This window comes from Symsagittifera roscoffensis, chromosome 8 (genome assembly GCF_963678635.1).
Source record: "Symsagittifera roscoffensis chromosome 8, txSymRosc1.1, whole genome shotgun sequence".
NCBI lineage: Eukaryota > Metazoa > Xenacoelomorpha > Acoela > Convolutidae > Symsagittifera > Symsagittifera roscoffensis.
In genome coordinates, this window is record NC_087069.1 from 15,932,638 (window position 1) to 15,955,041 (window position 22,404).

At 34.8% G+C, this 22,404-nt stretch overlaps 1 protein-coding gene across 1 annotated transcript; it reads right to left on the minus strand.

Annotated features, from left to right (window-relative positions):
• Positions 1-540: 540 nt before the first annotated feature.
• On the minus strand, positions 541-1,277 carry LOC134853487 (uncharacterized). Its single transcript, XM_063869487.1, has 2 exons — positions 756-1,277; positions 541-645 (listed from the first exon to the last, which is right to left on the minus strand). The coding sequence occupies exons 1-2, from the start codon at positions 1,275-1,277 to the stop codon at positions 541-543; spliced, it is 627 nt and encodes a 208-aa protein (XP_063725557.1).
• Between the last annotated feature and the right edge of the window lie 21,127 nt (positions 1,278-22,404).

Consider the following 22,404-nt stretch of genomic DNA (forward strand, 5'->3'; position numbering starts at 1 on the left):
AGTAGGCACAAGAGTTAGATGTGTTGCGCTTGATAAGAAGCAGACTTTTTGAAGCTTTGGAGACCCGAGAATTGGTGTGATGTGACCATGTCAGTGTGTCAGTGATGAAGACCCCGAGATCGCGTTCTTTACTATCGTGATGAATGGTAAGATTTTTGCAGTGTACGTCTCGAGGTGTATCGCGAAACCAAATGGTTTTGCTCTTGGTTGGATTAATTGGCATGTAGTTATCAGCGCACCAACGATTGATAGTATTCGCATCATTTGACAGATCCAGGAATGACGTTGACCAGAGTTTGATATCGTCTGCGAAGGCGGAATTAAGGCAGGTTAAGGAGGTAAGCAAATCGTTCAAATAAATGAGAAACAATAAAGGTCCAAGTATGGAGCCTTGGGGAACACCACTTGTAATACGAACGCCTGTGAAAGTTTCTCGCCATCTCTAACCCTTTGGGAACGACCAGTCAGGTAGCTTGTGACAAGGGAGAGTAGCTTTCCTTTTACACCGATTTGGTGGAGCTTGCGAATAAGTACAGATTGTTATACACGATCGAAAGCTTTCTCAAAGTCCACGTACAACGTCAGTAATTCATTGACGCTCAAATCATCGTATTTATCATACAGATTGTCGAGGTACTGAAGGAGCTGCAAAACAGCAGACTGATTTCGCAGGTATTCAAATTGATTCGATGAGAGCTTAGGTCTCACAAATCGTGAAGCTTATTGAATGTTACACGCTCAAATATTTTACTGACCGCAGATAGCAGTGATATCGGTCGGTAACAGGAAGCCAAGGACTTGTTAGCATCTTTGAAGATTGGAACGATCACAGATTCCTTCCAGACTCCGGGGAAAATACCCTTGCACATACATGTTTTGAAGAGAAGTAGCAGCGACGGTGAAATGACATGGTACGGATGTTTGAAAATGCAGTTTGGAAGATTGTCCGGGCCTGTAGAGACTGAGATTTTCATCTTCGCGCAGATATGCTCAATGGCTTCATTCGTGATTGTGATATGGTGAATTGTCGAATCTGACTGTTCGTCTGAAAAAAGAGAAGAATCGTGCGACAGAGGATTATATACGGAAGCGAAGTATTTGTTGAATAAATCAGCCTTATCAATGTCCGTAGCAGCTTCCAGATGGTTCCAATGCATTTTGTCAGGCAGAGTTGAAGAACCTTTAACAGATTTGAAGTACCGATATAGGTCTCCAAAGTTTTGGCTAGAGAATACGTCACACTCATACTGTTGTTTATCGTCGTTGAGAGCATTCATTGCCGAGACCTCTGCCGTGCACAACCGCACTACCGTGGCCGGGTTAGAATAGTCCACATGCTTTCGGCGAGTATTTGCTATTTTGATGAGGTTGGACGTCGCTTGTGAGGTCCACGGAGGAAGATTACGGCGGTGCTTCGTTCGTTTTGGAACATGCCGTGCGATACCGTCGTTTATCCATTTATACCAGGAGCATGTAAGGATGTCCACACTACTGTAGCAATAAGGAGAAAACTTGTGGGTTCGGAAGTAAAAAGCCAATTATTCCCAGTCGACTCTGGAGTAACTGAACTGGTTGCTAGAAGGTCGGTTAATAGCTGTTATGGAAAGATCGATTTCAATGCAATAAGGTTGGTGGTCGGAGAGAGCCCGGCCCATGGTTTGCAGAGAGTCGGATAACGATTTATCACGGCAGCAATTTAGAATAAAGCTGTCTGCATTGCACAGGATAACGTCGAGGTTGGCGTCGAGCAGCTGTTCAAAGTTGTATTGGGAAAGGATTTTCAGTATTTCATATTCATAGGTGTTCGCAGAAGACATTGCAATCCAGTTAGTGGACGTGAAGTTGATGTCGCCACATATTATTGTGAATAAGCATTTCAGAGTGGATTGAGCCCTCGCCAAGTCGGGGACTAATGAAGAGAAGTCGGCTAGTGGCCAGTGGTAAAGACTGGTGGATGGAGGATTGTAAATACAGCAAACAATGAAGTTGACCGCACCGACACTACACATAACAGATACACAATCGTTGTACTGGCGAGAGAGTTGCGCAACGTTCGCCTTTACCCAGTCAGCAATGCCGATTAGGACACCCCCATGACGGCTACTGTCAGTCTGACGGTGATCACGGTCACGTCTGAAGATACGATAACCAGGAATAAATATGGAGGCATCCGTAACGGACTCAGTGAGCCATGTTTCGGTCAAGGCAAACACAGTAACCTGGCGAGTCATTATGGCATTGGCAAATAGCATTCGCCTTGACAGATGTAGTAAACTGCGAATGTTATACGAGACTAGGTTGGTAGTTGATTTGACTACTTGGTTTGACGGTGACGGGAGTCAACATTCTACTACACTCCACCTGTTATCAATTTTCTGTTCCAAGGAAAGATCTCGGATCCGCTAGCTCTTGCGTTCAGTACTTGTCCAATCAGTTCACGTCTCTTTAGCAGTAGAGCATTTTCACGTTGAATTTTAGCAGGAGATAATTCCTTGTCAATAAAAAAATATTTGGTTTTCATACTGTTTCAGTTTAGATCTGGAGATTAGGGCCAGACGAGGCTGCCATGCGTTCGGAAATTTGACCAGTAGTGGACGACATCTATTCTTCTCGAATTTCCCAAGGCGCCGTATATCTGCGATGTCAGCATTGGACCCTAGCAAAAATTGCAAAAGCTTTCGAGCTTCCTCCATGTCACTTTTATAGCGTTCATGATGATTTGGTTTATCTACCTCCGGAATGCCTCGAACACGTTTACTAGTGTCGGTTGACATTAAAGGAGATGTAGCGTGAGGAGGCGCTACAGTGGTCAGCAGAAGTAGATAGAGGGGGTACTCAGTTTGAGAAGTAGCGAAAAGTTTTTCGGCAGTTTCAGTGACGATCTTCTCGATTACATTCACTCGTTCTACAACAGTATCGAAAAGGAGGGCGGAGGCATCAGACGACCTGTTCGACGCCAGGTCGTTGAGAATGACGTCTCTTCGGTTGCGTTCGACACAGTAGTTGCACAGCAGTAAGACGTTAAGAGAGATGAGTTGTATGCCCGCAATAGCATCTTCCGGTATACCAGTACACTGAACCGACAGGTGCATTACCTTTCCGCAACAGACACATAAAAATACATCGTCTGCCATTTTGATCCCGGTCTGGCAAGTGGAACAGTTGCGAGGTTGGTGGACAGGTGTGGAGCCAGTGTTGGTATCCTCGCTCAATGTCTTATATGAAACGTATGATAAGTATTTTCTCCTTAGACTACTCGTGCATCCCTTGTGTAATCACATTTCAGAGATAACTCAACCTTTATAAAAAAAACTCAGCAAGGTTGCGATTTTACAGATGAGTGTATTTCACGAAAACGCCTAACAAAGAAATGAGTTCGACGAGCTCAAGTTTGACAGTTACCAATCAATTTGCTTTTTGAATTCTATTAACTTTGGCCATTCAGAGTTGGAAATCATCCTTAATTATCAGCAAACTAAAAATGCTTTCAGTTTGATCCGTGTAGGGGAAAATGGAGAAGAGGTAGTTTCTATAATTTATAGCCGTGTGCTCGGAGAATTCTGCACCGGTTCGAAAAACAATATCGAAGCCTGATTGGATGAAATTAATAGAAATCAAGAGCAAACACTAGTGGTTAAAGTTAACCTAATCTCGCTGATTTTTAAATTTGTTTTCTTTCAGCAACATTTTCGTAAATCTGTAATCTATCGCCCCTTTTTGAATTAAAACGCGACAATGCTCTTCGTCCATTTCACATGTATAAGCAGTGGATGAAAACACGACTGGTACCATGCAAACAATAACAAACCAAATGGCTGAGAATTTCATTTTGAAACAGTTTAACGATGAAATTTTGCAGATAAAAAGCTGTTAAAGCTGGTAAAAGCTGGTAAAGGATTTTTCGTGAGTTGCCTCGAAGTTTATAAGCTCAGTTTTTCATAAAATGTCAAGTTTGTTGAAGGACTTTTATTTTATCGTAATTCAGAAGGGTGAACTGAAAAGTAGAACGTCCGAAAATTTACTTCTGTGAACTAAGATAGCTATCATAATATGGCGTGTGTACAAATTTGGCAGTTAATGATCAGTTTGCAAACAAAATTTATCAGTTAAAGATCCGGATTTCTGATTAAATTTTCTTTATTCTTCCTTAAGCAAGTAATACAGTTTTAAAATGTTCTCGCACTGATTAGCATACCATTCTTTGACCCGATTTTTTCTAGGTACCAGGGTTGACCAAAAATGCAAGTCGTACCCTTTTCATATATGAAAAAATGCTAATCATACACTTTTTATGGAGTTCCATGAGAACAGAAAATTGCATAAAAGGTCTATGATTAGTGATTTTTCATAAATTGAATTTGTATGACTAGCATTTTTCCGTAATCCAACAATATTGATTTTCTACATTTTACTTGCTCTTTTTTGGTTGTGTTTGTAACTGAACACAAATGACATAAACCTTGGTTACTCAAACGTAGTCACCAAGGTTTTGGCCGTCTCGCACTAAAATTACATTGGAAACAGCCTGAAATGTTTTAATTCTGTCGCACACAAAAAATATAACGAAAGTGACGAACTTTTAAATTTTGGCAAAAGTTTTCAATGAATATTTGTTCTAAAATTTGAACTTTTAATTTACCAGACATTGATCAAAGCATACAAAAACAAGCCATACCAAAGAAAGAAAGGTTTTAAGCGTTTTTGAAAAAAGTTAATAGGAGAAAACGAAAAAAATCCAATATTAGTATATGTAGGACTACGTTATACACACAAAAAATTCAAACTTGCAGGCACAATTTTTTTTCTCAAAAAACCTTTCTTTTAGCACAAAAAACAATTTGCGGTGGAAAAAAAACAAAACAATTTTTGGAGAGAATTTCAAAAACACTTTTGTTATCGCCATCAAAAAAATGCTAGTCATACAATTTACATAAAAGGAAATTGTATGATTAGCAGTTTTTTTTTGACAAAAAGTTTATCTTTTTTATTTGGTTGATACACCGAATTTTATGCCAAAACAAGAGAAAAGATCTTCGAAAAATCGATGACACCATTTTAGCAAAATGTATGAAATTTGTATGAATAGTATTTTTTCATAGACTTAGTTTATGGAAATGTATGATTAGCATTTTTTGTCTTTGGAGGTCAACCCGGGTGTCAAAAAAAATAGGTATACGCACAGAACTTTCATGGACAAAAATCGATTTGAGCTTGATTGCCATGGTCCTTAGAAGCACAACAAGACTGCTCGTAACAGGGCAAAGCCTTGAATGTTCTGACTGTCTTTTAAGGTCTATGGAGTAGTAGTAACATGAAAAAAATAAATGTAAAAAAAATTAATTTTTATACGAATTTTTTGGGAAAATCATCCCCCCACACGCCATATAAGGTACAAAAAATTAGAATTTGCTCTATATAACAAAATAAATATGGCGAATTAGCTTTCTTCAACCAATTTGGAGAAAAAATGATAAATCTCCGCTTGCGCTTTAATAGCGCGAAACATATCCAATGGCAATCTTTAAATTGTTCAAAGGCAATCTTGAAACACCCAAACTTTTCAAATTCAAGCTCAGGACAACAATAGTTTCAAATCTATATTAAAAAAACTGTCAAAAATGGCTGGTTAAAAAATCGAGTATTGTCTGCAGAAAAAAACCATCCGGAGCACAAACGTTCCGTTACTTTCATTACGAAACTTGGAACGAAAACACCAAATTATAATCTTTTTAAAATGCATCAAATTGCTTTTATTTATTGAATAAACAGTATCCAAGGTAAATTCATTATAATCGATTTTTTTGTTCCGACTATCGTGACCAAAGTAACGGAATATTTGTACTCGTGGTGGTTTTTTACAGATACTGTTGTCCTGAGCACAAATTTGAAAATTACGGGGGTTTAAAGATTTCCCTTTTGGCTAATTTGGGACAAGAAAGCGTAGAGTTCATGCGTCGTCGAAACTATTCCAAATTGGCTGAAAAAAGCATATTTGCTATATTTGTTTTGTTACAAGGAGTGAAGGAGTGAAAACTATCACCTTGAATTTCATATGGCCCGTGGGGGGATGATTTTTACAAGAAATCTCAAAAAAAAAATTCTTGCTTTGTTTTATTACAATAAATTTTTTCTTGTGATTACTGCTCCATAGAAAGACAGTCAAAAAATTCAGGGCTTTTGCTCTGGCACAAGCAGTTTTTTTATGGAGAATGACCATGAAACTAAAATACAATACTTTTTTTGTTTCACTTTTATTAAAACGTGGTTGAATGACTTAAGGCTTCAAAAATACAGTTTGTGTTGGCCACTCAATTAATAAATCCAAAATTCTCAGTTCAAATCAGATGAGCTTCAATTTTTGCAAGATGTTATAACGTGTATGAATCTGTACATATCTCTATTCAAGAAGAATTGATGAAAAAGTCTGCCAGTTACAGTTCTAATGTTAAAAGCAACTTGACTTGTTTGCAAAACCGGCTGGGTCAGAATCAATTGGTTCGAGAATTAGTGTTACATAGACGACGACAGTTATTTGACTTGTGTGCAACTGCTATTTTCAGTCGTGAATGGAAAACGATTTCAATTCAACTCATAAGACATAAGTTTATTTCAAATCTTTTCAGAGTCTTCACTTTGAAGAAGATGGTCCCCCGTTAACGCTAGAAAATTATCACAATCACTATTATTTGTAATTAAACTTCACCTCTAATCAGATTACCAGATTACACCTAGCATTTGAAATAGATCAGACGATTCTGTTGAAAAAATAGTTTGTAAATTGTAACGTTCGCCAAAAGTACATATCGACGGAAAAAAAGCTACCTTATGAAAAGACTTGATAGCATCTAAACACAGCTTCACATGCTTTTAAACGTCTCTACCAAAGTCAGTTCTGTAGGTGGCTCATTAACATCGGTTCGAAAAAGTCATTACATTTTCGGAAGATTGGCCAGATCGCGTAAATTAACTTAGTTACATGAAAAAATAGTGAGCTCATGGCCAGATCTCATTATCCCCATAGTCACTCCTAAAAACAGGGTTACTGCTTATTTATCATACCACCATGGTTTTTGTTCAGTACTTAAGAATCATCATATCCATCGGAGATTGATAAACCCTTTCCCTCATCTCCTAGCTTCTTATACTCTGAAAATGAATTCGGTGTTAATTAAATTCATCTCAGGACATACCAGGAAATTAAAAGTTGGTGTAATAAAGTTCCCACTGTTTTCCCGACGCCCTTCAGGATCCTTGAATCCGGACGAAGAGCTGTCTTGTCGTAGTTCTGGAAGGGTAATGAAAGCCTCCCGATACCCCTCCGAAATCTCGGGAATCACTCTGTAACGGTCGTAGCTAAACAATGGTTACAATTTGGATTAGTCATCCAACAATTATCTCGATCGCAATTTTGATTCGTACCGTAGGACTGCTTTCTACTAGCGAAAATTGTTCTTCTGATGATTTTCGCGCTTTTTCAGTTTTCGCGAAAATAAAAATGGTCACGTGTTTCTCAATCAGTTTTTCTAAAATTTCACATGTCAGCTGAAACCGACCATCACATTTCGCTTATTTTATCAAATATCACCGTAAATCTTCTGAAACAGCCAATCCTCCCGCTGAACTGTTCCAATTAAATATCGATAATCAAGAACTTTGATGCCATTCTGGTCGAATGTCACAATTTGTCGTTTAAGTAGATAATATAACGACGATAAGAGCTGTCTTGTCGTGGCTCTGGAAGTGTAATGAAAGCCTCTCGATACCACTCCGAAATCTCGGGAATCACTCTGTAACGGTTGTAGCTAAACAATGGTTACAATTCGGATTAGTCTTCCAACAATAATCTCGATCGCAATTTTGATTCGTACCGTAGGGATGCTTTCCATTAGCAAAAATCGTTCTTCTGATGACTTTTACGCTTTTTCAGTTTTCGCAAAAATAAAAATGGTCACGTGTCTTTTCAATCAGTTTCTTAAATATGCACATGTCAGCTGAAACCGACCATCCCAATTCGATTAGTTTATCAGATAATACCGTTAATCTTCTGAGACAGCCAATCCTTCCATAAAACTGTTCCAATAAATTATCGATAATCTTGCTTTTTGATTGCCATTCTTGTCGAATGTCAAAATTTGTCGCTTGCGTAGATAATAAAATAATGGTTTGTCGAGCCGACTCGTTAAAATTTGTATTAAAACACTTGTCTTTTAGTGAATCTTTTCTAATTACAATGTTAATTGCATTACCAATATTTTCAACCTTAGGATAAACACCCTCATTTATACGTTTTTCTAAACTTCTGTTTCATTTAGTTACTAAGTATCAAATCTATGTTTTTTTTAGTTTCAAAAACCCTAAAAACAAATGAACCGTCAAAAATAATTTAAAACTATTGCCCAAAGTCATTTGTTTATTGAAAAACAACAATCCTCAAAAGACACGCCTTTCTGTAAGGGATATCATCAGCAGTTCAGTGGTGATAGATATAAAATTGTCAAAAAAATGATTTCGTTTCAACACCAGCATATATACAATAAGTTGCGAAAAGTGGAGTGTTGCATGAAAATTTTTACCATGAAAAAAAAAAGAAGACGACATATTTTTTATGCATTCTTTGAACAACTTCGTTATTAACAGTCGCTATTGTCAGCAACAACCTTCAAACCAAAAAAAATATACAAAAAAAGTATATTAAAAAAGGCAATTAAACAAGCAGCCATATCAACAGTCAAAAAACGACTTGGTGGAGTGAAGTCTGAAAAACAGAAAAACTACTATTTCTAAAAACCAAATTCAAGAACCATCGATCAAGCAAAGCTAAAAAACAAAAGCCTACAAAAAGAGAATCCTTTAGTTTCAAAATCCGCTCCTACCAAATGGGAAAATTCCCAAATCAACAAACCGTTCATGTCTCGATTTTTTCAACAGACCGGAGGTATTGGTAAAATTTGACAAATAGTATAGCAGGAAAAACTTCCCATCATTTTCGATAATGCTACAGTAGTTGAATTTTTTTGAATACCGATCGGAACTTTTATTGAATACCGATCGGAAGTCAGAAGGCGAAGCAACAAAAAAATTGACGATAATAATTTGGCAAGTTATGAAACAACGAGAAATGTTGCTGCTATATCAAAGGTAGCTTTTACACTGAGTTTTCCCAGGTTGCGATGTCATATTGAATAATGAAGTTGTTTACACTGCGAACAATATATATGCTCAGAGAGTTTTTCTCGAATGAGGTTGCATAAACTTGCAAGTCAAAGTTATTCATATGAATCAGATCCTTCTTGTATGGATATTGACAAAATTGACCTTAATCCACGTGAGGAATGGACTGAAAGATCTCAAACTGGGTTCCTATGAAAGTTTAGCCGTTATTTTCTTTGCACAGATCAATTATTTTATCCCGAATAGCAATTTGAGGATACGACTTACTGCTTCAAAACCACAGTTTGGGTGCGCCACTCAAGTAATAAATACAAAATTCCCGGTTCAAATCAGATGAACTTTAAATTTTGCAAGATATTATACCGTGTCTGAGTCGGTATACATCTCCGTTCAAGAAAAATTAATGAAAAAGCCTGCCAGATACAATTTTAATGTTAAAAGCAAATTGTTTGCAAAACCAGCTGGGTGAGAACCAATTTGATCGAGAAAAAGTTTTACCTATTTGGCTATTAGTTTTTGACATTTGTCCAATTACTCTTTTCAGTAATGAATGGAAGACGAGTTCACTTCAATTGTTAAACATAACTTAAGAGCAGTTCGCACTTCTTCGAATGGAACTGCCAGCAAGTCTATACCATATTTAAGTAAAAAAAACTCATAGCCCGCAAGTCTATTTCAAAACATTTCAGATACTCCACTCTGAAGAATATTACCCCCCGTTAACGCTAGAAAACTATCCCAATCACTTTTAATTGTTATTTGACCTCACAACTACTCAACAGTAAAATCAAATACTCCTCGACTTGATCTGGCAATTTCCGGAATTTCTGGTGACCTTATTGAGGTGTTAGTGATAAAAAGCGACCATCTATATTCTCAAATGATCAAAACGGAAAAGTTTTAAAGAATGGATGATTTTTTTTCAAACAAAATCATTGATGAAATTTCTTATTTAAAGTTTAATTTTACTGATTCCTTTTCTTCAAATGACTGCCATTTCCCAAGGCTACAAGACAACACCTTTCAAATTGTAAACAAAAGCCATCGTACACCAGGTGGACATTGGATAAGGATTAGGAGAAAAATGTTTTTTTTTTAATGGTAACTCCTATCAAAATCACTTTGGGATGTATCCACTTATTCAGTCTCAGTTGAAAACGGCCCACCTATGAAGTACAGTGAACCTTGAACTACTAAGTTACCCAACAGAATCCTAAGTCTTGTGAAATTATTTTGCCTGAAAAGTTTTTCCGAATTCTCTTACTGTCTGCGTTAATAGTGGCTTAGAGTTATTGCATTTGATGAATTTTTTTTTTGTAAATTATATCGCTTGAAAAAAAAACACTATGGTTTTAAAATTATTTTTAAAATATTTCATTTAAACTAAGTTTTTTCTAGAAAACTAGTCTGAGGTTTTACGAAGCGTAGTGTTAGTTTCACAGTATATCAGCTCAAAGTACAAGTACAAATTTCAGACTCATAAAATGTATGAGTGTTCCTTGTAAATCTTGAATTTCTTATTGAGTATAGTGAAAGTTGTTCCTGTCGTTTTATCTTCACTGAAAATCTGTGAAATATTTGAATCGATATTCTCTATTGAGCTCTACCTATTGTTTTTAAGCTTAACGCAAAAAAGTAAAAATTTTAACATAGTATCGCCAACAAAACCATTTTCCACAATGTTTGAGTTCACAAAAAATGCTTGATGCTTTCCAAAATAAGATAGAAAGAAAGGTTCAATTTTGTCCAAGATTGAACCATTCTGTGCAAAAACAAACTAATCGTAGTTCTTCAATTTGCTTAGATGGTACTATGTCGGAATGTCCGGTCGTCTCGTTAAATTTTGTAGTGAAAACGTTGTCTTTCAGTGAACTTTTTCTAATTACAACGTTAATTGAATTACCAATAGCATACATCAAGGGCATACCGTGTTTTTTGAAACTTCCGTGTTATTTGATTACTGATTTTTGAATCCATGATTTTTTTACTTTCAAAAACACCAAACACAAATGAACGATCAGGGACGTTATATAAATTCATATGAAACTTGGTTTCTGTAAAAGCAACTTCCCTGTGTCCTGTCAATTTAGTTTCTTCTGGTAAAAAATGGAAAAAAACGATAGCTTGTTATCTGGATTATAATTAAGACTCGGGTTTGATAATAGATCAAGAAAAAAAAACTTTTTGTGATAACAACTGATTGGTTTTAATAGTTGAAAACAATGATTAATTCAGTCAGCTTTATTTATTTTCCTTAATTCTCCCTTTTTTCGAAAGATTTTACGTCAGCTGAGAACAAATGAACGCGTACCTTATGTAACAATGGTTGTGTTTTCTTGTGAAATCCAATAGCACACATCAAATTGGATTGAAGATTCCACCACAGGGATGAAAGTTTTCAAATTTTCTCATAAGTGTAATCAAATGGACCTTGATTTTGTCATTATTCGGCTGGTTGTAAAACTCGAAGAAAAATAATACAAGGAAACCAATGAAAAAATGTTATCATCAATTTTTATGTCGACATTTCATTTTTTCCTCTCAAAATCCCCTCAAAATCCCCTCAAAATCTCAAATACCCCTTAGGTTGTATGCATAGGTAGAATTTATGAAAATACAGGTTGAAAAATATCTTAGTAAAGATCAAGGCAGAATGATTGATTCAGGTTTCACATGTTCAGTATGTCTTTGAAAGATAAGTATCTAGTTCGTTCTTTTCATGAAAAAAATCCCCTTACCTTGTATCCATAGGTAGGTTGTATAGCAGTACAAATGGAACTCAGCTTACGGGTAAGGTCAAGCTAAAAGGGGAAATTCAAAAATTTTATGTTCAAAATGGTTTGGAAGGTGACGAGACGATTTAAATCACAAAGTGTAATGACATGATAACAAAATAGGTATGTACCAAGCAAAAACAAAGCAAATTCAGTAAAAGAAACCCACTTTCTTTGTACACCCAACAAAAGTTTCTTTGTGCATCCTCAATCTCGCATCTCTTTCTATCGCTCAATAATTTCTATAAAAATTTCAATAATTTTTATAATAACTTCAATAAGAGTTACAATAACTTCTGAACTAAACCTTATTTTGTTTTAAACTGAATTTGGTAAAAATCGGTAAAAAAAATAGTGACAAGCAAAATGTAAAAAAACATCATCGAAATTCTCCATTTCAAAATATGGAGAGAAAAAATTACATTCAAGACTGAGAAAACTCTTAAAAAACATAAACAACTAAAATTTGAAATTGCGCAAAATTCAAACCGAAATTTTGTGGTACGTTAGAATCCAGGTAAAAATATTTCCAGAACAAATATCATCGAGAAAAGTAAAAAACCACGAACACATTCGAGGAATCAAGTTTCAGGGTCTGTGAGGCTCGTAATATCTCGGACTGAGGACACACTTTTACTAGATAGTTTAAGGACATGGGTTTGGAATTCTGAAAAGTAATTTCATGATTCCTTTCCTTTTCTAGCGGTTACTTACGCAAAAAACACTTATAAGTTTTACCAAACAAAAGACATTTCAATTTGAGTTTGTTTTGGTTATCTGGAATGTAATTTTATGATCTGTCTCATTTCCTCAGTAGTTGTTTATAAATTGTACCTCAGAATTTTAAACCACAGTAAAAATCATGATCTGACGCATTTTCCGGCGGTTATTTATATAAAACACTAAAAAATTGTACCACAGAAAGTTAAACCAAAAAAATTATGATCTGTCTCATTTTCTTGCAATTAAAAACATAAAACACTCAGAAGATGGATGGGCCTCAGAAAAAGTAAAACTATCGTGAACTTTAAGATTTGCCTCTCTTTTTCTGAGATTGTTCATAGTATCCACTTGCGAAAGTACGAAAGTGAAAAAGTACATTTTTTTTTCTGATTGGGCAACCGTTTCAGGTGGGGGAGGGGAAGAACGATACGGTTGAAAGAGAGAGAGAGAGAGAGAGAGAGAGAGAGAGAGAGCTAAAGTTAGTAAGTACGTTCGAATAAAGTAATTTTTCAAATTTGATCATGCTCGATTGATTACAAATTGATGTTTCATAACCAAGAAGACGATGAAAAAATTTTCACCCAACACAGAAATTCCAAAACAGGCATGCTCAAAAACTGTGTAGAAAGACTTCAAGATGCTGAGGTTATTAAAAGTTTTTAAGTATTTGGTGAAATTTGTAGGGAAAGAGAACGATTAGCCCGGATGGATTAAAATTCATTGTCATGCACATTATCAGCTCATATATAACAGTGTAATTTGATAACCTACAAGATTCAAATCCGATTGTGAAAGAAATATATGTTGGCTAGATTGTTTTTTGCCCAAATTGAACCGAAGGCCTATATGGGCTCATGCGTGTACCGGATACAGGCAAATACGATTCTGCGTTACAAATCTGAATGAACATTTATAGCTAAAAATGACTATGATAGTAAATTTTTGAAGCAGCGGGTCGATCGTATAGTAAACACAAAAATACTTTGCTCCTGCTCGAATCCGCATCCTGCTCAACAAGGAGTTTAGGTACCTAAACTACTGCTACTAGAGAGAAGTACATCGGTTGTTCCTTGGCTCAAATTGGCCAAAAAGGCAATCTTTAAGCCCCACTACAAAAAATGATCACAGGTTAATTTTGTTTTCAATTTTAAGTGCAGGGCAACCATATCTTTGAAATGTTATAAAAAAATTCAGTCAAATTTTGCTAGTTAAAAGTCGAAACTTGTCTGAGGAAAAAAACCCACCCCGAAGTAGCACAAACATTATGTTACTTTTGTTACGACAGAAGGAACAGTTATATATTCATAAATGCTTCGATAATTTAATTTTGAAGGACATGCTTGAAGCTAAGTCTGGTATCTTCATGCGCTCGTGTGTTCAGAGCAAAACTAATATGAAAACACCATTTGTTTTTCAATTTTATCAAAAATATAAAAACAGCGACTTCAATGTGTAGCTTTTGTAGTTTCAGATTTGGTAAAACTAGTCATGTGAACCTCGAAGCTTACAATCTCTTTCTGTTCTGTCGACAGTTGATTTAATGATATTTTGTACATTTAATAGCTCAAACTCAATCGGCAATTTTTCAGCATGCAATGTAATTTTATTGTAGCTTTTTGCAGATCTACAGTTTCTATGTAGACTAAAATTGATCAGATACTGTGCTCAACTGAAAAAATTGAGCTCATGCGAAGTACCAACGTGATAAAAAATATACGCAGTCTGTACTGGACCTCTAACTTTATGATAGCTGAAAGTGAAACTACCTGCTTCTAATTACTCATCTTAATGCTTTTTCTACCCATTGGACCAAAATCTTTTTTTTTATTTGGAAAAAAATGCATATTTATAACCAAATATTGTTTCAATCAAGACAAAAACTTGGAGCGTTAGCTTAACTCAAATTTCTAACCTAAGATAAATGGCCCAATGAAAATTCAATAGCGCTGAGTCAGTTTTTAATAAATTGAAAATTTTAGTTCAAACCTCTTAAAAGTTATGCCCGCTCCGGAATTTTAGGTATAATAATCAATTTATAGTCAATCTCTATAACAAACCAAATTAATCAAATGAAAACGTTTATCGATAAAAATTAGTCAGAGAAAGCAAACATTTCCATTGGAGCATTTCTTGGGAAAAACAGACGTTGATATTATTGAAACCAAATTTAATTTTCAAACACTTGGTTGTCTTGTTATCTATTGTTTCCCTTCATATTTTTCCTATTAACTTTTTTACTGTTACCAGTGCACGTCACTCTTCATATGTTAGCCCCGGGACCTGAAAACTGCCAAGTTCAAATACACCCAAAAATGTGAGTTTTTTTTAAAAACCATTGAGGCCTTGATTCATTACGTGGCCGAACTGTGCAGTGGATAGGCGCACAGTTTTGTGTCTTTATGTTCCTGGAATCCGGAGATAAATCTTTAAACAGGTTCCAAAAAGTAAGCGGATTACACTTACAAAAGTTTCGGTGGTTCCGCGTACAAATAGCTGTAACGTTAATTTTGTCGGCAATTTTTTTTTTGATGCGGGTTTCTTATTCTTTAAAGCTTTGATGACGCGGTGTTCCCCGCTCCGCTGCTTAGGCGGTGTTCACAGAATTGAGTGCGCTTTTCTCAAATCTCAAATCAGGGTTTGCTGTTGTTCCTAATAATGTCGAAAACCTGCTTAACAATTGCAGCAGCTGCTAAGTTTTCTTTCTTGCAGATATTACTAATACAACAAGATTAGTGAGAACAAATACAAATATCAAAAAATACTTCAAACGAGAGGCAAATTGAATTATGGAACTTTGCTTATGGCTGCACTTTCATTTCTCAGAAAATGTCCCTTTTGAATGACACATCAGCGTCAAAAAACTTATTCTCTTAAGGTTTTTCAAACGAAATGACGACAGCGTTCGAACCGTGTTCATTTCACTAAAACAATTCCCACTGTGTTTTCGTTTTTTGCAAAAAAAGTTTTTTCTCGGTAATCTTTTGCTCGAATGCATTCCAAAAAAAATGTGGGTAAATGTTTTTCAGTTTGACACTTTCAGTTATGTTTTCTTATAAAAAAGTAAATTATTGAACGTAAAATATTGCGTTTTCTAATGAAAAGTAAAATAAGTTTTTGAGGCTCAAGTGTTTTTAATTTGTATCACCAGATATGTTTGCTTCCTTATCATTTGATAAATTGGCTACTCAAATTTTCAAATATTACCCCATAATATTGGTTTTACTATGTTTTAAGTAAAGGCACCATCGTTAAACTTTTGTTTTGGTTCATTTATTTTGTGTTCTTTTTTGTCATTTTTTGAATGGCTAGTAAGGGCCTGGCCCTAATTTTCTGAGTGTTCTAAGCACTCTATTTTGGTGTAAGATTAATTTGACTGATTTTGAAGGCCTTGCTTGGATTTGTTCTCCGGTCACTGCTGCTAGAGCTCAGTTGGGTGCACACCCTCCTATACTCTAATAAATTCATTTGGTATCACGTAGGCTTTAGGGACGATATAAACTGGTAAGAGGTCTTAACAAATTGTAAACATACTCAAGTTGTCTTTTGAACTGAATAAGAAAGGGCACGACCAGCGAGTTTCAGATTTATTTTTAGCATCAATTAATATGGTCACAGCTGCTCTCACAGAGTTGCTTTTTTGCGATTATATTTTTGCCAAGGCTGTATGATTGCGCGCAGAGAATTTCAGAAAATGATTCTTCTTCTTCTGTTCCTCCATTTTAATTTCGAATTCCTTAAGAAAAATTCTAAAAGTTTGAGTTTTTTTCATGCTTGTTTTTTATTCTTCTTATTTTTCATTCGAGTCTCTAAAAAAAGCTGCTTTTTAAAAAATTGTAGACGAAATTCGAGTATGACTTGTACAAGTCAGGAAGGAGAAGTGTATACTGCAGTCCTAAAAACTTTTGTTGCATTTTTGCTTTCAACCATCCACATGTAACAAACGCTAAATAAGTTCTCGCTAAAATTTCAAAAAAGAAAGCATTTTCATCTGTCTTATAAGTCAGAAATAGTAGGTCCTTTTTTATTGAATTGTTTTTAGTAGGTGCAGTCAGCTCGCATTTATATTAAGCTAAGATCGAGAAGCTGATTTACCAAAAAAATACAAGTGTTTTTAGATTTCATATAACTACAAAAAAGCTCACACCAAAGACATGGTGGGTTCGTTATCGTTTTTTAACAACCTGGGGAGACTGTTATATGAATTTGTAGTGCGTTAACTGTTTTTAGTATGTGTCCTATTTGACCCAAAATTGACAAAACTTAGCTGAAGAAACAGCTAATTTTGCACGTTTATATTGTTTATAATACTGGCTGCGATATGCATTATGCATTACATTCTTGTTTCTTCAAACTATCGTTAATCAAAAAATTACCCAATGAAACATCTAGCATTTTGATTAGTTTGAGTCTGATAAATAATTTCAGATTACAGCTCTGACAGATCCAAAATCATTTGAAAATTTGAAGTTTTCTGGAAATTGAAACAATTACTTTTCTAGAGAACTTTTGAAGTTTTTACCTCATCTACCCGCATCGTGAGAAAATAATTGCATGTTAAGATAAGTTTTTCTGCCTAACTTTCATCTGGACAAAATTTCAGTCGTATTAGATATCCATAGATTAAGTATTATATTCGAAATTCTTTTTTCTGCGGTGACAAGTCATTTGTGAAAATTATGTAAGAATTAGGTTCTTATGTATAGGTTTTTTCTGAGAACCGGGTGTTCTTAACTGTTTTCACAACAAGAAAAAATATTTTTTGTTGAGAAATTTCATTAATTAGGTGACACACCGTTATCAGAAAAAAAACTATACTTATAATAAAAGATTGTTATTATAACAAATATAAGTGCAAAATGTTGGTTGCTAGTTGAGAAAAGTAGAAACTCTAACTATACATTTTGTACCAATTTTGTGAAAAAATAAGAAACTAAATCTTTACAGTAATTATGCTGGAAAGACTTTGTAAGTAAAATAATATGGTAGTAATTTACTTAGAAGAGTGTTCCACACAAGTTTTTACATTCTTTTTATTATAGGTGACCTTTTACATTTTCACAGTGTCATAGAAAAAAACTTTGTCACCGTGTTTATTCTGTCTGTTTGACTCAAATGTTATTACTAAAAAACTGTTGGAAGTCTAGTTTCAGTGTCACGTAGAAATCTCAAAAAAAATGTTTCAGCAGACAATCAGTTTTTTGATGGCCTTTCTACACTTTTTTTATGAAGTGTTTTCATTGTCAATTATAGTTATTTGAACAAAACGATGAAAATTTAATATTTCAATAGCCTTTTTTCCAATATTGCTGACTTTACACGAAAAATTCAAAACGACGACTACGTTGTGTAGAATTACAACGTGCAAGTTTTTGGCCATTTTTTCACCTAATCGTTTCACTTTTTGCAAGTTAAAACGTTTTGCGCAAGCAATTTTTTGGCAATTTTGTCATTCTTAGGCTTTTTTGGACTATCTAAAAAGATCGCTTCGATTTGTTTGTGAGCAATGAAAGACAAGAAAAAAGAAATGAAATGACAAAAAAAAATTTTTGTAGCTCAAAATTTCGGCCTGAAATTTGCAGTATCGAAAACTTTTTTTCTGGAGTTCAAGTTTCTTCCGTTTTGATTGGATAATTTAGTGTAGCTTTTGCAATCAGACAAGCACAATTATTCAGCGCTTTTTCAAAAAAAAAATCTTAACACCACGTAGTTGATTGCCTTTAACCCCTTAAGCACGCTTTTCAACCTCACCGAAAATACTATTTGAAACTAAACTGTGCTTTTGATAGGTAAATCTTTGTTTTTGTAGGTCTCTGGAATCCAGACACAAGTTTTTAAACATGTTAAATTTATGTCTGAACGATCAAAGAAAACGAATGAACCGAAGAAAAATAATAGCGTCATTGTTGCGGAATCGGCTCATGATTCACAAAATGCACATTTTGTCATAGTTATCTAATCTGTTACTATCATTTCCCAATGTTAAATAAGCTTGATAAATAAATTAGGGAAGTTGATTAGGTTGCTCTGTCTTTAAATTTTACAAACACATCTTCTTTTGAAGTGAATTTAGCTTCAAACTTAAAAATAACGACACCGATATTCTAATGAAATCGGTATTAGTAATGAAAATGCGCTAAAATGAACTTAAACTTTTGTCTCGAAACCTTTTTTTACCTGCCTTATAACTGAGACAACCAGCCCTTTCGATCATCATTTTTCAATCAATTATAATCTGAAAATTTTTAGTATTATGATGCCTACCAAATTAATCATACGTATGTGCTTTCGTTCATAACACTAGCTGAAATTTCGAAAAAGATTTTAGATTGATCGAGAATCAAAAGTTTCCACACAAACATACAGCTTCTTGCCTTTTAGAAAAAATAATATAATTAGGAGGCAATATATTGCACTCGTTAAATTTTTTAGAAAAAACAAAAACTTGAATTATTATAAAAACCGACGAAAATATTTTTTTTTTCATTGACTATTATTTAAAAGATGAACACTTGAAAAACCAGGCCCATTGATTACATTTTTTAATGGACCAGGGCTCGAAGTAGAAAGCGTTGAATACCAATCGTCAAGAATCCACAAAAGTAGCTGAGCCTCGAACATGCCTCGACACCAAACAGATATGATTTTAGGCCCTTAAAACTAGCTTCGATTTTTCAAAGACCTAAGTTCATAGACGTAGAGTTGAACTTTTTGGCAAGCACTTTGTCCTGTCCTGTTACCTTAAATTTTCAATTATTTTTGAGCCATTGATTGTGTTTGCTGTTTTGTTAGTTGACAACTTTTATTTTAACACTCTTTCTGCTGGAAAAGGGACCACAGAAGTAAACGTAGATATGGGAAACCAAGTTGTGAAAAATCATCGACAACTCTTTTTGAGCGTTTTCTAAGAGAGCCATTTTTCTGCGTTTATGATTCAATAAAAACTTGTGCGATGAAAACGATTGAAAACTTCTTTTAGGTCTCCGTTTTAATTTGAATTTTTTCTAATGCTTGTTCGTTAAGTTCAGTAGAAACGTGATTATAATTGCAGTATGCAGTATGTACTATGGAAATACATAAAAAACACGCATAAAATTTTTCGATAACTTTGTTTTTATCGAAATAGAACGCTTATCTATGTAAGCACATTTGAAGATTTGGCGAGCTTTAAAGTTGAAAAAATATGAAAAGCACTTAAAATTCAACTTCTGTATTATTCTGCTTTTCAAAAACTCTGTTCATTTTTGTTATGGCTTCATAGCAATACTTTGTGAGAGTTATATGATTTAAAATTTATCAATGATGCAAGAAAAAACAGAGCAGAGAAGTTGGTTTTATCGTGAAGGTACGTAAACAAAGCAATCATTAAAAATCAGTTACTGCAGAAACACACGTGTCTTTGCTTTTTTGGTCCGCGCGTGCTTTAATTATGTCTTTTCTCTGCTTTTAACTTTCATCTTCTGAAACCATTTGTGAATTTACAAAGTATTTAGTTTTTTCTCAAGAAAACCGCAAAATTCAACAGCTGACTGGGCTTTGACCTCTTTTGACAGCCAACTTTGTGATATTTTCATCTATTCGGTGTTCGCAGGTAAACCCTTTTTGATCTATTAGTATCAAGTACAAAATCTTAGCATTTTATCAAATAGCTTTGAGAATCCTCAGAACTAATTGCTCATAAAAATGTCTTTGTATTCAGAAATACTGACAGTGTATTTTTCTACGCATCACATTTGCTTTCACTTTTTTTCTGTAACCATTTTCAGCATAAATCCTTTTTCAATTACTGTTTGAATTTATTTTTTTTGCAATAATTTGACATTCACTTTGTTCCTTATCTTAGCAATTTGAAGTTGGCTCATTTTTTACGCTTCATACTTTCAAAGAATGCAAGGGAATACTTGAGCTCGGATTGGTTTTTTTTTCTCGAGTTTCCAAGTTTTCTTTTTGTTGTTGTTTTCCGTGTAATTATATGGGTAAACGCTTAAGTTTAGGGTGGAGGTAGGAAGAACAAATCTGTTTACAATAGTCAAGTTAATCACCATGACAAGTTTCACTGCTTTTTGCCAAGGTTAAAGTAGTTTTTCAAAAATCAAACACAAAAGTGAGTAAAGTGTAGAAGAGCCGCTGATTTTGATGGAAGCCTTTATATCTCATTCAAAAGTTATTGTTGTTCTCAGCTCAAAATGTTTTGAAGAGGTTCTCTTCTTTTATCACCCTACACGCTATGTTAAATGTGTTAACTTGTAGAAACACAAGTATTAATTGAATGTCAAATGTTTTGCCTCAAAACAGTTAGCAACGATTTCAATCTAAGCGAAACTAGACTGTTTCTAGACAAAAAAACACACGATGAGGTTTGAACCACCAATCTCCTAACAGCTGGACTAAAGTCTTAGCCACTAGCAACAAAAATCTTGAAGACACATGGCCTGCTACTCGCTTTCAACTGTAGCAGCTTAGGGCAAAGTAACAACTGCTATAACGAATGGTAATCTGCATGGTTTCGTTACAACGTTGTTTTGTATCTAGTTCTGAGATTTTGTTGGATACGGGAAGGCAATATATGGCGCGATAATTATCGCAAATTAGTCAAACGAGCAGTTTTCAAACCCATTTCATCACAAAAAATGACTGCACTTGAAAAAATTTGGCGAACTTTGAGCATTGGCAAAGAATATGTTTCAGATGGTGCGCCTAATTAAAAACTTATAACCAATAACGCCTGTTTGTACCATCTAAAAAGTCAAAAACTGACCGTATCCAGAAGCACTTCATGCAACAATTTTTTGCACTTTCTTCGAAAGTCGGAGCAATGCTGTCGGACATATATAGTAAAAAACTGAAATCATGAACTGATTCTTATACGATAATCTGAGCCTCAGCGAAAAAAAAATTCAGTTAAAGAAAAATATTCAAGAGATAATCTATTAGGTAACCATTTTGTTATTTTTGATGATTCATTTTTTTCAGCACTGTAATTTCACAAACGGAATCATATCGCTGATTCAGTGTTGGGTTACCAATTTTTTTTTTTCAAAAACCAAATCACATTTTTCTATCTGTTTTCGAAGTTAATCAATTTAGCCCGATTATTCTGTTTGAACTGTTATAAAAAAATTGTGCGTGTTTTAGCGACACTTACAAGTGTGTGCGCGTGCGCGCTATTTACCTCAAAAATGACCGACAGACAACCATTGATGTTTTGTCTTGTTGCTGACTTCTCAAACACAATGAAAGATGTATACAAGTCAATGGAAGATGAAGAAAAAGAAAACGAAAGGCATATGAGAAATAAAAACAAACATTATCTCAAGAAAATTGCAGAAATCCTCAAGAACATCGTTGAAAACGATCTCTCTGAGAGTGACAAAGTTCTAGCTGTTGGTTTTGGCGCAAAGGATAAATCAGTTGGTCATTTTGACATAATTCGGTCTCTTCAAGCTGCTACCCACTTTCCTTCATTTTTCAATAAAAAACAGCTCGAACATTCTGGTACTTTCCTTCATCGAATGGAACTGAGACAACGTGAGTCTAAAGAAAAGAAGCAAAAGGAAGACTTAAAATACTTCGAAGATTTGGTGGCACGAATTCGGTCGTTTATCTGTACAAACAGTTTTACCTCAGAAGGTTTCACAAAAATTTGCCTTTCTGATTTGCCAAAAGAGTTCGAACAAAACGTAGATGACAAACTGAAACTAATCGAACAGAAGAAACGAAATATGCTGCTTAACCTTCT

Bases quoted from the DNA above. Each gene is read 5' to 3' on its own strand.
- LOC134853487 (XM_063869487.1), bottom strand. From the start codon at position 1,277: ATGAATGCTCTCAACGACGATAAACAACAGTATGAGTGTGACGTATTC. The intron at 646-755 runs GTCAGTAAAATA...GCTGTTTTGCAG, and splicing joins CGATATCACTGCTATCTGCG to CTCCTTCAGTACCTCGACAA.